Raw genomic sequence first — 15181 nt, 5'->3', positions numbered from 1 at the left:
CCCTCTGGGTTGTGAAACAGAACCGCAGCAGCTCATTGGTTGGAAGTTTTACGTCACCGGAATGAGGGGGCCGTTCTCGCCTGTTCGCGGCCAATGAACGCCTTGAACATTTGATCGACAGCTCGTTCTCGCTCTTGGGTCTGCTTCCAACAGAGCGATGTCGCCATCTTCTGGCAGAGTTAGGTAAAAATTCAAGAATTACACGACGGACCAAATCTTGAAAATTCTTTCTGTGCCTGGACTTCTTCTTGATGCTGCTGTTCTCTTAATGTACTTTCATTTCATTCTTTATTTGACTCTTTTTGTCTTATTACACTCTATTTTGGAGTTCAAAGTTGTATTTAACAGTCTGATGGCCTGTGGGAAGCAGCTGTTTGCCAGGCATGTCGTCCTTGCTTTGACACTCCTGTATTGCCTTCCTGAAGGCAGGAGTGTGAACAAGCAGTGTTGGGGGGGGGGGGGTTGTCTTTTGTAATGTTTTGGGCCCTCCTCATGGCCCCTGTGGTGTAAATGGTGGAAGGGCAGCACCGGTGATGTGCTGTTTTTATCAGCCGTTGCAGAGCCCTCCTGTTCTGCACAGTGCAGCTGCCGTGCCACACTGTGATGGCATTGGTGATGACACTCTCGACTGCAGGATCTTGGCTGACATGCCAAACTTCCTCAGTCTTCCTCAGGAAATACAGTCTCTGCTGTCCTTTCTTGAGGAGCTGGCGGGTGTTGTGTGACCAGCTGAAGTCTTCACTGAGGTGTATCCCCAAGAATTTGAAATTCTTAACCCTCCCTACCTCAGTGTCACCGAGTGTGCTGCTGTCGCCTCTTCCTGGGGTCAATAATCATCTCCTTAGTCTTCTCAGCGTTTAACGAGAGGTTATTGTTCAGACACCAGGCAACCAGCCCAGCCACTTCCCTCCTATACAACGTCACCTCCCCATCTGTCACCAGACCGATTACTGTGGTGTCATCAGCAAACTTTATGATGCTGGTGCCAGGCTGGGAGGCCACACAGTCATATGTTAAGAGATTGTGTATAGGAGTGGATTGAGAACACAGCCTTGGGGGGGTTCCTGTGCTCACAGTCCTGATGCCCGATGTCTGCACCCCCAACCTCACCGACTGTGGCCTGCCAGACAGGAAGTCCGGCACCCAGCCAGACTGGGAACGTGTCAATCCGAGTGACAGCAGCTTCTCCGAAAGCCTATGTGGAATTACTGTGTTAAAAGCAGAGCTATAATCAACAAACAGCATCCTAACATAAGTGTGTGAGGGCTATGTGTAAGGCAGCGTTTATTGCGTCATCAGTGGACCTATTGTGTTAATAGGCAAACTGCAGAGAGTTTAGGGTGGGTGGGATGATCTTCCTGATGTGTGTCATGAATTAAATAAAGAGGCTGTGTGAGTTTAAAACACATTTATTTTTGAATCATCCACTCCATTGACATCCTTGCACCATATTCCACCTTTGCCAGCATGTCCTGTGAAAAGATGAGTGAGGTTAGCTGTCTGTACAATTTATCTTGCAAAATGTAATTACAAGTACTAAATTCAGAAACGATATGATCCATTATCAAGTAACGCTCCTGCAGATATTTTACAATAAAAAACCCTTTTGGATTTGGTCAACAGAAACGCTGGAGTGCTTTTATGTTGAAACACCTACAGAAAGTGTTGCAACTTTTTTGTTTGTGACATAAATTCATCAGATAAACATTAAAAGTCAGGTGAAAGATCATTTTCTGTTTATTCTGAGTGAACTACGATGTTTATCTTTCTATGACAAAAACACTTCCCGAACCCATATCAATAGTCTGTCTGTCCATCAGTCAGTGAGTCCAGAGAGCAGCTTCATTATTAACTTACCGAGCAGAGTGAAGTCCATGATCCAGAGCAGTGTTTATATATCTCTTTTGGTCTCTGCCTCTGCTTCTCTCTGTGTACGATGGGGGGGGGGAACCAAAAAAAACGTACAGTAAAACATCAGGCTGCATAAAATAAAATGTGATAAAATGTGTTATACCTGTGGCCATGTGCTTGACATTAGGTAGAGCTTCCTAAACTCCTCATTTGTCATGTCTGAGAATTGATTCAGGCCCACTAGATTTGAAAATAAACAGCCTTTTATAACACACAGCAGTTCCTTTTCGTGTTGTTAGTTTATGCAGCAATCATTATGAGACATGAGTGAGTTCAGAACTGAAGTGTACTTGTGTAGGAGTGATTCCCAGCATTATGACGATCAATCATTCTCTTATTCTCCATGAATATCTGGATCCGCTGGTAAAACTCCTCCTCGGTGTTGTAAACTCGGTTGTGCTGCACGACAAAAAGATGTAACAACATAACAAGGAAATGATTGGGCTGTTATGGACACATTCAAAATAAATACATTCATTAAGACTGTTGAGTGTGAATTTTCAATAACTTCACCTGTAACATCCATTGTCTGAATTGATGTTCTTCTGACAGGACACAGAATAAAGCCAATAGTAAATAAAGCAGCCAAATGATCAACACTTTGCCCTGTGACATTTTGCATTTAACAAGAACAAATTAATGAAATCATGAGTGTTAACTTACCTTCAAGTGTGGTCAATGGTCTCAAATGAACAAGAGTCAAAATTGCGGTGAGGAACCAAACAGTAGCGAGAGCCATACTTCCACTCTGCAAGCTCAGAGAAGTTTAGAGAGCATCACATGAGTCCACTGCTTTTTACAAAAACTCCCCCTCAACACCGCCCTTCCTCTGAAACCCTTTTGATTTGTTCACCCTACACAGCCAGAGCCACGAAGCTCCTGGGCTAATACAGCACAAAACAAACACTCGGCAGCCTTCAGAGCCTTCTCCCCCTGAGAAAGAATAGATTTATTAACAAGAGGTAATCAGGAAAGAATACACTTTTATACAAAACTGGAAATATTACTCAAGCTGTTGAAACAGACTGAAATATAATTCTCATACCACTGGGTATTGCTCACTGCAACATCTGATGTGCCTGTTAGAGGGTAAAGATGCATGTGCAAGGGCGGGGTGTAAATACAGAACACGAACTGTTCTAGATATAGGTTTGATTTAAACACGTGAAAGTGGTACATGCCTGCCACTTAAGCTTTAGGTGTTTTTCTATACAAAGCCTGTAAAAAATACATATAAATATTCCAAGAGTAAGCACAATATTACTATAGCTCCTGCTAACACATTGTAGACAGGATACAGAATGTGTTACACTTATAAGTTGTTTTCAACATTTGTTTTAAGGTGTCATACACAGGAAAAAGTTATTACAGAGTTGAACGATCATAAGAATAACACATTTTGAGGGACATGTCTTTAAACACATTGCACATCAGGAAATGCATCAGACTGCCTGTACATTAATATTGTACAGGGCAAGTGTCTCTGCTTCATTTGGCAAATTGTAGAATAAAATAGTTGACATAGTTCTGTGGTATATAATCCATTTCATGATTAAGGCAAAAACCATAATGCACTGGCCAAAGAGGATTAACCACAAAAGCTATGCTCTCGCTGTTTTGAATGTAAAAGCTGGGAATTTAACTTCCTGAAGTGGCTCAATATTGGTTACATCTGCTACATACAATGTCCAGTGCTTATACTGGATATATACACCATGATGCCCACCAGGGGAATAAGTTGACAGTAAGCTAAGCGTTTAAAACCCGTCTCCTCAAACTGAAAAAAACAGTCCCCATCAGAATCAGCAGGTGCGTTACTTTGACTCCAACACGTTTACATGTCTTCATCTCTATTTCTGCAGTTCTCTCTTGACTTTGACATGTGAGCAGAAAGGTTGATGGTCATGTGTCGAATGCGACCGCCACCTCTCATGAATGAGCGTCTTTGTTATGCTGCATATTTCCAGTATGATGAGGGTAAGTATCATGTCTGTGTAATCTCCTGGCTGTTTTTATTATTATTTATTCTGTGGTTGAAAATAGCTTCATTGAGAAGTGGAGTTTAAGACGATAAATAACATATAAATACTCTGTGACTATATAAATAAAACCTCTCTGGGCTTCTACTCAAGTCTCTAATAACAGTTATACAGAACGGGTCCATTGGGGAACACATACCAGAAGAGAACGGCCTACTGTGTCTAATACAAATAATAGCATATGTACATTATGATATATAGTTTGTGTACTGTCCATGTGAGGGCTGAGGGATATCCTCCTCATGATGAAGTTTTGGGCTCGATTCTCAGAGAGGCTTCGTAGAGGCTCTCCTCGTCCAGAGCTGTACTACAGTCCAGCAAGTACTTTGCCACCTGCAGCCACAAAGAACACAAACAAAATGTTTTGGGTTTTTTTTTTTTTTTTGGGTCAGGGTTCATTTTGTAAATGCATTCATGAGTTTATTGCTTTGTAACTCTGTACAGTTTTCTGCCAGACAGAATCTAAAAAAAAAAGGGTGTGTATTTTCTTTTATTTTGTTAAAAATCTTAAATTAGGATCAGCCAAACTTTTATCAATATTATGTAGTGTGGTTGTTTGGACAAAAAAAAATACAGAAATGTTTACTGTATTGTTAATAATCACTGACTAGTAATCACAGGTATACATTATATCTATAAAGCCACAGGGGGCAGTACATCTCAGTCTGGTCTTATACAAAACCTCTCAGTGGCCTCTTTATTTAGGTTAAATGGAAATAAAGAGGTAATTTATTTTTGAGAACAAATCAAAAAAACTGAAATGATACATTCAAGTAACACATCCAGACAGGTAATCGAAGTGTATGTAAGGAAAGTAATAATAATCTCACCTTTGGTTGATTATCAATCTTGTAAGCTGTTTGCTGAAACTGACGTATCTCTCTGATGATGTGGGATATCTGAAGACAAGTGAAAGAAAAAATTCAACCTTACAGACTAAAAATGATTAAATGAGCACAGAAGATACACATTACAAAAACCAAATTGAATCATTTAATGTGAAGAATGTAGATCATCACATGGGTGTTTTTACCATTCTCATCTTAGAGAAGTTGACCAGGTTGTCCTCTGTGTAGTTGGGCGTTCCCTCCTCGATGAAGGCCAGGTCGGTCAAGTACATTCCCAGATAGGGGACACAGGGAGGGTCACAGCTGAAGACAGCAGGCAGGTCAGAGGGACACAGCAGTTATACAGGTGTACACACAAAGAGCAATGAACAAACATATAAGAAGCAAGTAAAAATATCTCTAGTAGAATCCAGGAGAGAGAGGAGCTGTGGATACCTACTTCTTCAGAGCTTCTCTCAGGTTTTTGAACCGTCCCTCTGAGGACACCAGCTTCTGTAACTTGTCGATCACAGTCTTTGTCTGGAAAATGTACCAGGACAAAAAAGGTTACAATCCAGAAATTTAATTTAAATGTTTTTTAGACAAAGTTTCATGAACCGTGTACGAATGTATGAGATGTATCTCTCTGAGCATGTTATTGTCTATTCACTTTGTTTGATTTGCAAAATATTGTGTTTAGTTTTATGTTATTTGTTCTAAAAAATGAAAGAATGAAATGCTCAAAGGCCCGAGGAACACTTCTGTGCAAAGAATCAGAAGTGAAGATCAATCAGATCATCTCACGCTCATAGCTGTCGAGTAAATGTGAAGCTAGAGCTAGGAGGCAGGTAGCTTAGCTTAGCTTAGTTTAGCTATAAATACTGGAAACTTGGACACCACTTGCCTGCATCTGTCCAAAGGTAAGAAAAGGTAAAACCAAAGATTAAAAACAACTAGATTTTTTAAATGTGCAGATTGTTTTTCAACGTGAACCATTAATAATTTTCTGAGAAATCATTGAAAATTTAAAAAACAAAGTTAAAGAAAGGAGAAAAAAAGATCAAGATCAAAAATCCTAGATCTGTCCCCTGATAGGATTCCTGAGCCCTGCCTTCAAGTACTTCCTGCTAACTAACGAACAAACACTGATAAAAACATTACCTCCTTGACATAGGACATTATTTCTTGGCTGGGATGTCCAGAAAAAACAAAGGTAAAACATCTCAACTGAAAGAAATCATGATCAGATTAGAGGCCGGTACCTGCTTGGAGACTTTGAGCCAGGTCTTCTTGAGGCGAAAGATAGAGCTGCGGTTCAGAGAGGATGTGATCTCCAGCACTGCGTTGTAGTTGTGGAGGCAGCGGCAGATGTCAGCCACCGCCACCCATTTCTCCATCACCCCAACACGCATGTTGACATCGTCCCAGTGCAGGATCTCTGTGGCGATCCTGTTACTGATCTGACAAAAAACATAACAGACATCTTGATAATAATGTTTATCTATCTATCTATCTATCTATCTATCTATCTATCTATCTATCTATCTATCTATCTGTTAGATAAGACACGTACATCGTTGAAATGCTTGGTTGTTTTCATAATGTACGGAGTTCTCTCGTTCTTGTCGTTCTTCATCCAGCCTTGACCGAAGAACTCCCTGTTGAAAATAAATGTTTTCAAATGATCAACAATGAAAAACACACAACATGTGCACTTCCCTCACCCTCCCACTCAGCCTCTATGACTTGTTTTTATTTGATAGAGCGAGTGGCTTTGTTTGAGTGTGTGCGTGCGCCTCACTCGTATGGGATGACCTTGAAGACCAGGTGGTCCAGCAGTGTGAGCTGCTCCGCTATCTCCAGGGCAGAGTGGCTCTCAAATGGTTCAGTCTTACAGTCCTCCATGGCCTGACACACACACACACACACACACACACACACACATAGTAAATGGCGTGTAAATCATTTCTACAGGACACACAGCAATTTAAAGTAAAAGGTTTTTTTTTTAATACTGAAAAGGCTTTTGTAATGTTTCCTCACCATCTGTGCGATCTCCTCCAGGGTGACCTGGTTGTCTCCAGGGTCCTCCTGAGTAAGAGTCCTGCATACAAAAAGACAAACGTGCCATTATTGGTCAGTTTTGTCCAAAATCACTTCGACCTTTAACAATGTAAATGGATTTAACCTGATGAAAAGTAGAAAAGTTGACCCAGTAAACTTTTGTATTCCTTTCTAGTATTTGTTCAGTTTGGGTTATGGGCACTTCTGGCTTCAGATTCATAATTTAATCATGCAGGCAGGTTGGTTAGTTTACACACAATACTGTATTTCTTTTGCTCCATTTTTCCTTTGCTACACAAATGTAAGTGCTTGTTCTATCTTCCGCAGAGGAGGATTGTTGTCTGATTGTTTCCAGGGTGGCATGGTCATGTGGTGGTTAGCACTGTCGCCTCACAACAAGAGGGTTTCGAGTTCAAATGTATGAGTTTGTATGTTCTCTCTGTGTCTGAGTGGGTTTCCTCTAGGTACTCCAGCTTCCCCCTACTGTCCAAAGACACCTAGACTAGTTGGGTTCATTGGAGACTCTCAAGTGTCATTATTAATAGGATAACAGGAAACCAACCTGATGATGTTGGCAGCTGCCTTTCTTTCCTGTGTCAGCAGCTCTGGGTCATGCATCACCTCCTCAAGGAAACCAATTACCCGCATCTTCAGCTCTGTGTTCAGCTCAAAGTCCTGAGGACCAACACAACAACAACAACAGTGTCATCACACAAGTGTTGGGTTTTTTCTTCTGAAAAGGCATAGAGCGACAGAAACAAGAAAAGGAGGAAAATGAGCTGTACCTGCGAGTGTTTGGAGACCCAGTGACGCAGCACATTCAGGACTCTGTTTGTGGCAGCTCTTCTGATAACAAACTCTTTGTCCCCGTTCCTCTGGTCCGTAGGAAAACCTGGGAGCATGTTTAAGAAAATCATGTCCAGACATTATCCTAGCTTATATTCTTGCTTTGCACGATTCTTTATTTTAGAATTATACACACCCGAACAACAGATGTGACAATGTAAATGTCTTTCACCAAAAACTTTTCCAAAATCATGTTATGAAACCAATGTGTTTTTGTACCTGATAACACTTTTAATTATAGCATATCTAAATGAAAGCACAATAATATAAACAATCCTCAACAAGCCAACAGATACACCTCCCCTAGTGTGTCTGACCTGTGCTGGCGAGGGACATACGACGGTACTTCTCCTTGGTTGGCGTGCCTTCATTGGCACCAGCTGTGGCGATGGCAAAGGCCGAGGCGGCAGAGAGGGCACTGCGGTTATTGTCCAGCTCCCGGCAAGATGACACCACCATGCCATTGTTGAAGGAAAACAGGGAAAACTCTGCAAGGAGGGAAACAAATCGAGATGTTTGAAGTTAAATCCCTTAATTACTCTTCATTATTGTTCGTAATGTTAAGGATTTATTAGGTTATAAAAGGGATAGCTCACCGAAAACAAATATTCACTCTACTCTACTCACCACTATAATGGTGTCATTTACACTGTGTTTAAGACTAAAAATCCACCAGACATGGCAAAGCTTGTGGACATAGCAACACAATGGTCTCACAAAAGTCCCTGAACGCACCTCGTAGGAAGATATCAGAGGATATTTAGGATTTCAATTATATTGGATTCTGCTGCAATGCTGTTTACCCTTGAAACTCCAGAAGTCTTTTCTGGACTCAAACACTTCACCCACCCCTCCATCGGCATAGTGGTGAGTCGAAGGGAATTTCATTTTTCAGTGAACTATGCCTTTAAAGGTGACTTAATTCCCTTTGTTGACCACTAGAGGGGAACAAAGAGCTAAAACGGACCCAGCACAGTGTGCCCTGCAGCTCGTGGTGGTGATGGCGTACACTCCACCATGTCTGCCTCTCTGCCTCCCTCCCTGTCTCCCTCCTTCTCTCCCTCCCTCCCAGCCTACCTCCATTCAGCCGGGGGCGGTATAGAAGAACACGCACATCGTTGCTAAGGTACAAGGTTTCCTTCCACCTACTCACACAAGGCGCTGGCTTCCCTTGTATCCAGCACCGTGGGAAGAGAACACACTGGGGATGAATTGTGCCTGACGACCTACAGGCTAGATGCTCCCTCTCTCTGCAGTATGGGAAGGGCCAGGAGGCTGTGGGTGGTTTTTATCAAGACCTTATTTGGCTGAAATTACACTCCTTGCTTTCTGAGAAGTTAGCTACAAGTCCATCTTTATTTAACTCGGTGTAACTTGTCTCACCTGCTCAGTCTAAGTGTGGGGTTTTCATCTTTTTAGGTTTAAGACATGTTTGGAAAACTGGAAAACATATTTTCTTCCCTGTGATGTAGATATAATCGAGAATGTTTCCACTGTTCAGTTACACCTGCCAGGTTTTCCTGCTAATAATTGCACTTAACAGAATATTTTTTAGTATTTAAAGTTTTTTATTTATTGTGTAACTCCAAGAAATGTGCAGTTGAAAGTTCCAGGTGTAAGAGAGGAATAGTTTGACATTTTGAGAAATTCACTTTTAAGATTTGACATCCTGGGATTTCTATGGTTACCTGGCAACCTCATCTGACTGAATAGAGTGACCATCCATAAACACATGTCATATTTACATATCAGTCTTTGTACTGACAAAACATATAATGTTTATCTTGTATAACATATTGTAGGTCCTGATATTGTTTCCTTCTGACAGAGCCAAGCTACTTTATTGCCCCTGTTCCCAGTTTTTATGCTTAGCTAAGCTAACAGACTGCAGGTGATGGAATAATATTTTCCTTCACAGACATGAGTGAAACATTAATCTTCTTGTACAAAAATTTCACAGAATTATTCAAAGTGCAAATTCAGTCAGTAAATATCCTGCCAAACCTGTACTCCAGAAAATAGAAAGGTAAAAACAAGTATATCTCTATCTTATGAATAGCTGTTATGTTATAGATATAATTATTAAAAATATCTGTTGATGAATATTGATCAGTTCTTTGCCAAGAAATGACTCTGGTGAGTTCTATATAAATGCCGCCATCACTAAGCACTAAGCTACTGTAGTTTCCCAGATTTTACATTGTGCTCAATGTGCTTGTCAACTCATTAGTTTGTTGGTGTGTTGGAATTTAGAAGTACATTCCAAGACATTCTAAACAAGTCTTGGACAAAGCTTAAAAGTACAACACAATAATGGAGATACAGAGACATACTGTACCAGAGTTTTTTGATTTGACATTCTTAGGTGTTGATGGGGACTTGGGAGGAGACATTTCTGCTTCTGCCTCGTCACTCTGACCTGGTTCCTCATCACATTCCTCTCTCACTGAAAGATCTGCACAGAGAAAGTGTTTCACATGAAGTGGAGAGACAGTTGGAACAAATGTGTGACAAAGAAATGTGTGGATGTAACCACTGAGATCGAGGCTATGGTATTGAACAGAAGGTCGAGACAAAAATTGTTGAAACTACAAGGTCCATTAATTTTAAAAACAGGAAACATTTTATATGAAATATAAATTACTGTCATAAAATATTTTATTTAAAAAATAGAAAAATGTTATAGTTGATAATGCTGATATCAAACCAAATGTTTTATCCCAAAATAAACACACAATTTAATTTTTTTATCTGATATAACATTATGATTCCACATGTACAACCTGAGAATCTTTTGACCAGTCCTTGGGAGTTAAATCCCAAGTGATACCCTTTATATAAAAAAAATGTGAATTACGTAAGCTTCACTTTAATGGAATACAGAGGTAACATATATGATAGATGTGAGCCGTGGACAGGGGACTTGTAAAACTGAAACCACTGTGAACAAGCTCCTCATTAAAACTGACTACAATCCCTCGGACAGTGGTTCTGACCTTGCTTGTTGAGGACACTCTCCTCAGCCTTGCCTTCGGCTTTGGGCTCTCCCTCGTCAGGGATCTTGCTGGCCATGGTGCTGGACACATACAGCTTGTTGATGTCGAGGGTGGTCTTACTGAAGGGGGACATGGTGGTGTGCATGCTTGCATAGCCATTGGGGGAGCAGCTGAGCGCGGCCAGGTCCAGGGCTTTGCCCCCTGTGATGATGGGGATGTTGAGCGAAAGCTTGCGACGACGGTTGGGCGAGGACGTCTTGGTGATGGAGAGAGGAGGAGGGGAGGAGAACTTGCGGCTGGCACGCGGCGACGTGGGTGGCTCGCCATAGAGGAGTTTGTTGTTCTGGCTGCTGGCAAAGAAAAGCTCCAAAGAGCTGCAGAGAAGGAGGGAATGAGAGAGAGGGGAAAATGTAAGGAGTTGTGTGAAAAAGACAGAAGGTTGAACATCAGCAACTCTTGTTCACAACTGAAAAAAGAACAGTTTAAAATAAATTCAGCAGCCTCAAAGGGTGACAGTGGTAGGGGGAGAGATGGGGGATCGTGGCGCTTGGTGTCTGTACACAGAAGCAGAGAGGGAACACGTAAACCACAGGGCTCTCCGGGAGATCTTGCCTCTTTTATTTAAGCTACATTGTTTAAGACAGCATCCTCCTTGCACTGAGAGCCACCCCCTCTGAAGGCCTATAAATAGCATGTCAAGTGACAGTGTGGGAGGCACGGGTGCTGCCAACAGCAACCAGCCCAGGGGAGGCCCACAGAGACACAGGGAGAGAGAGACTGAGCGAAAAGGGGAGCCAGATAGAGATGGAGAGAGGGGAAGTGGGAGAAAGAGACAGAGGTGCAATGCAAAAAAAAAAAAAAGCAGGGGAGAAAACAGACAGAGAGGCAGGGGGCGAGAGAGGAGCAACATAGTGGATATGGATTCCACCACAGCTAAGGCTGTATGAGAGTGGGCGAATGGGAAGCCTCCTTGGTGTTAGCTGCAGCCATGTTGTGTCTCCTCGCCTGTATTTGCAAAAACAGTAAAACTAGGGAGATGAGAGGAGGAAAGATGAGGGCTGAGGGAAAGAGGAGGTATAAGTAGGAGGCGAAGAGAAGGATGTAAGCAGGTAAGGAAGACACAAGAGGAGGAGGAGGAGGATAGGAGAGTTCTGGGTGCAAAACACCACCATCAATATTTAATACTGTAGAGCCACTGCAGATGATGGGAGAAAAGGAGCGAGAGGGAGAGAAAGAGAAAGAGAGAGAGAGAGGGAGAGAGAGAGAGAGAAAGAGAGAGAGAGAGGGAGTGAGAAGACGAGGAGACAAGTAGAGAGGGTGGGGTCCTGCAGCAGAGTGAGGGGTTGCCATGGTGACAGCGCAGCGGAGAGAGGGATGGTCAGACTTGTGGAAAGAAAAAGAAAAAGCGAGAGAACGGTAAAGGGTAAAGAGAGTAACGAGAGAGAAGAGGAGGGGTTGGGGTAAGGTGGGTGGACGCGGGACCCAATTAACTGTGATGGCGGACTGAAGATGTGTCGGCGTGACCCCCGCTGCCTCCTCTCCAGTCCCTTCCCACCTGGACGAGATATCATCGCATGACAGGCTGCGCATTGACCGGTCCACGTGAGTGAAAAAGACAAAATCAAACAGCGGGGAAGTCCCACCTTTTCACTGCACCATTACCACGGCAGTGTCGCTGCATCTTCAGGAGAAAACGAGTGGAAAACAAAACTTTGTTCCTTGTTCAGTGGTGACGAGCTGCAGGGATTGACCTCTGAGAGACACATAACAGTGTTCATTTACATGATTTACATGCTAATAGAGTGCTCAGGGATCGATTAAATATAGAAATATTTAACAAAAAGGGTTTAAATAACTCTGAGGTAACTAGAGCTATTCTCATGTGCAAACTGCTGCAGAGCTGGGCTACGTCCAGGTCATCTTTCTGCTGGTTGATACACGTTTTCTGTGCCTGGTTGATATTGTTGTATAATGAAGACTTCACATATTAGACTTGATCACATTTTACTAGGCCTTGGAACTTAGCTGTCCCATGTTGTTAAAGCACACACACAGACAGGTTTACGCAGCTATCCATAGTGACTTCCAGCCATTGTGGACAGCCGAAACAAAACCTCATCCAAAACCTTAACCATGACCAATTCATGCACAATCTCACAGCCCATTGGCTCTTAGCCTCTGGGGTCAACAGCCAATATTTTGGGGCTTCCGGTGTTGACAGCGGATATCCGGGCCAAGACTCCGTCCTCCGTTGGCCGTAGAAGTCAACACAAGTGGAATGTTTCTCCACACAAAACATAAACATTGATAGTTTTTTAGGTGTTTTAGGTCCAGGTGACACTTTGGCTAATCTGAATTAAAAAGCAAATAGCTAATGCATCGATCTCCAAACAGACTGTTTACCCACAGAGATTCATTCCCATAACCCTAAACCTACGCAAAATTTTACTTCATACCCCCAACCTTAACCAGGACCCCAGAAAGGACATTTTGCCTCATTAGGACCAAGCTTAAGGCCCCATGATGTGTGTTGGTCCTGCAGGGTCAATGTTTATGCTAGAAAAGGTCTTAAAAAGGTGCATAAAACATGTTCACACACAAACACACACACACACACACACACACACACACGCTCACCGTGCAGGGATGGCACTGATGGGCTTTTTGTATATGGTGATTAGCTTGTCCAGCACCACGTCGGCGCTGGTGAAGACGCGGTAGGAGTGGAGAAAGGTGTTCAGGAAGTCGATGGAGAGGAAGCGCAGGTCTGTCAGCCTCTCCAATAAGCGCTCCACACTGGCGTAGCGGATCTGCAGCACCTTACAGGAGTTCATCATCTTACTGAAGCGAATGTCAACGTCATCACAGTACAAGCTGGTGTCAGACCTGTGTCGAAAGAGCAAATGAGGTTAGTATGTTACCTATGCTACTAAACTGTATGTATGTTATGTGTAGCATATATAGATATGGATTTGTTTTCTATACAAATAGAACAAGATTACTTTCTATTACGGGCAAAATACAGTAGCTTTAGTCTTTCAGGGCCAAAAAAGGTTTCAAAGTCTGATTCAATTTTCATGCATTGTACTAGTGGGTCCATGGTTCTGGCCTCTAGGGGCCATAAATGACTCAAGGAACTCTTGGGGCTCAGTCACATATACCTGAATATGAATTTCAAAATTCAGGAACTTCATGTAAAGCCACGCTGTAATTAGCTTCGGCACAGGGAGCAAATGTTTTTTCAGCCCCCTCTCTGCTGCTGACCTAGGAGGCAAAGGTTTGCCACTGCTACATTTACGTATATGTGACTGGGCCCCTCATTCAGGGCCCCTTGGACCATACAAAGGACCAAGCGTGAGGGTTTGTATGTCTTTATTTTTGTCGGGGCTGCAGTTGAGCTGAACTTAAGGGCTCTAAATTGGTGGCTTTGCACACATTCATAAGGAATGATATTAGATTGTTCTTGAAAATTGAGACATGTTTGTCATGTTCTCATGTGTTTACAGGGCTGTTTGAGGTCAGGGTACATTTTGCAGTTAAGCATGTAGTTGTGATTTTTCAGGTTATGGCCCAGAGATGTTATGTCATTAAAGGTCCTTACAAGTATAGAAGCATGAGCTTGGGCACATATAATCATGCATTTTTCATGTTACTGTGTATCTACTGCATGTGATGCTGATGCCAGTCTTTGTTTGTGCATGTATAATGTATGTGACTGCGCGGCGTCTGACACACACTTAATCATCTGTGGCACGGAGACTTTACTGTTTTCCTCGAAGGCGTTCATCATCAGACCGTTGCAGCGGATGTTGTCAATGCACTGTAATAATGCAAGTAGACAGAGAGAGAGAGAGAGAGAGAGAGAGTGGGGGGGGGGGTGTTGTCTGAATATAACAGTATAACAAAGAGGGTGAGTGAGTTCACAAAACCTTCAAGTTTCTAATCCCACATCAGATCACATGTGGGCCTGTGCAAAACATTGTTAAAAGCAAAATATATAAATCACTTCTATACTGTGACTGACAACAGATTAACATAGTTTAGTCGATATGATACGTTGGGAGCAGTAGATTCATGCAACCTGCAGTTAGAATGAATTTTACATCTAACAGTTTATTCCATGACTCCTGTTCTGTGTTTATTTATAATATACTGTTTTCAGACTTATATACTTTAATACCGGTGAGGAGACAAACCTGGCTGATGTCACTGGTCCACGCCGACTTCTCCTGTCGGGATGAAGCCACGAGGATGACGGTGTAAGGCTGGACGTCTTTGGGCTCCACCATAACTTTAAAGTCCAGATGTTCAGTGTCCTGGCCGCTCCGCTCCCCTTTAGCTGCAAAGCACAAATTCACCGACCTTTATTTGAATAAAATACACTGATATCAAACACCACAAGACCTTTGGAAAAGAGGAATAGAAAAGAAAACTAAAATGCAAACAAAATGTGACTGTCTGTAGCTCTGAAATATAATATTATGTGACAAGTATTTTT

At 42.3% G+C, this 15181-nt stretch overlaps 1 protein-coding gene and 1 long non-coding RNA gene across 3 annotated transcripts in view; one reads left to right on the top strand and one right to left on the bottom strand.

Moving 5' to 3' along the window:
- Positions 1-1393: 1393 nt before the first annotated feature.
- Positions 1394-15181, bottom strand: part of LOC109624744 (ras-specific guanine nucleotide-releasing factor 1-like) — a 28252-nt gene continuing 14464 nt past the window's right edge. Inside the window, exons 12-32 of one of the 2 annotated variants that reach the window (XM_069520653.1) lie at positions 14880-15022; positions 14421-14503; positions 13321-13569; positions 10684-11057; positions 10026-10142; positions 8005-8175; positions 7627-7733; positions 7404-7516; positions 6821-6881; positions 6579-6685; positions 6351-6435; positions 6040-6237; positions 5238-5317; positions 4984-5101; positions 4781-4849; positions 2575-4283; positions 2425-2456; positions 2202-2310; positions 2015-2091; positions 1858-1927; positions 1394-1472 (exon numbers count right to left, since the gene is read on the bottom strand). In XM_069520653.1, coding sequence (XP_069376754.1) covers positions 4191-4283; positions 4781-4849; positions 4984-5101; positions 5238-5317; positions 6040-6237; positions 6351-6435; positions 6579-6685; positions 6821-6881; positions 7404-7516; positions 7627-7733; positions 8005-8175; positions 10026-10142; positions 10684-11057; positions 13321-13569; positions 14421-14503; positions 14880-15022 — 2168 coding nt within the window. In that variant the 3' untranslated portion in view covers positions 1394-1472; positions 1858-1927; positions 2015-2091; ... (1 more) ...; positions 2425-2456; positions 2575-4190. The remainder of the gene's footprint in view (positions 1473-1857; positions 1928-2014; positions 2092-2201; positions 2311-2424; positions 2457-2574; positions 4284-4780; positions 4850-4983; positions 5102-5237; positions 5318-6039; positions 6238-6350; positions 6436-6578; positions 6686-6820; positions 6882-7403; positions 7517-7626; positions 7734-8004; positions 8176-10025; positions 10143-10683; positions 11058-13320; positions 13570-14420; positions 14504-14879; positions 15023-15181) is intronic. The other variant, XM_020079623.2, reaches the window with a different exon arrangement.
- On the top strand, positions 11076-14973 carry LOC138406987 (uncharacterized). Its single transcript, XR_011240395.1, has 3 exons — positions 11076-12285; positions 13365-13591; positions 14846-14973. It is a non-coding gene; the product is annotated as an uncharacterized lncRNA (long non-coding RNA).

This window comes from Paralichthys olivaceus, chromosome 1, assembly GCF_024713975.1.
Source record: "Paralichthys olivaceus isolate ysfri-2021 chromosome 1, ASM2471397v2, whole genome shotgun sequence".
NCBI classification, from domain to species: Eukaryota; Metazoa; Chordata; class Actinopteri; order Pleuronectiformes; family Paralichthyidae; genus Paralichthys; species Paralichthys olivaceus.
Note: the sequence above shows the minus strand (reverse complement) of the source record. Positions and strands in the feature narration are given on the sequence as shown.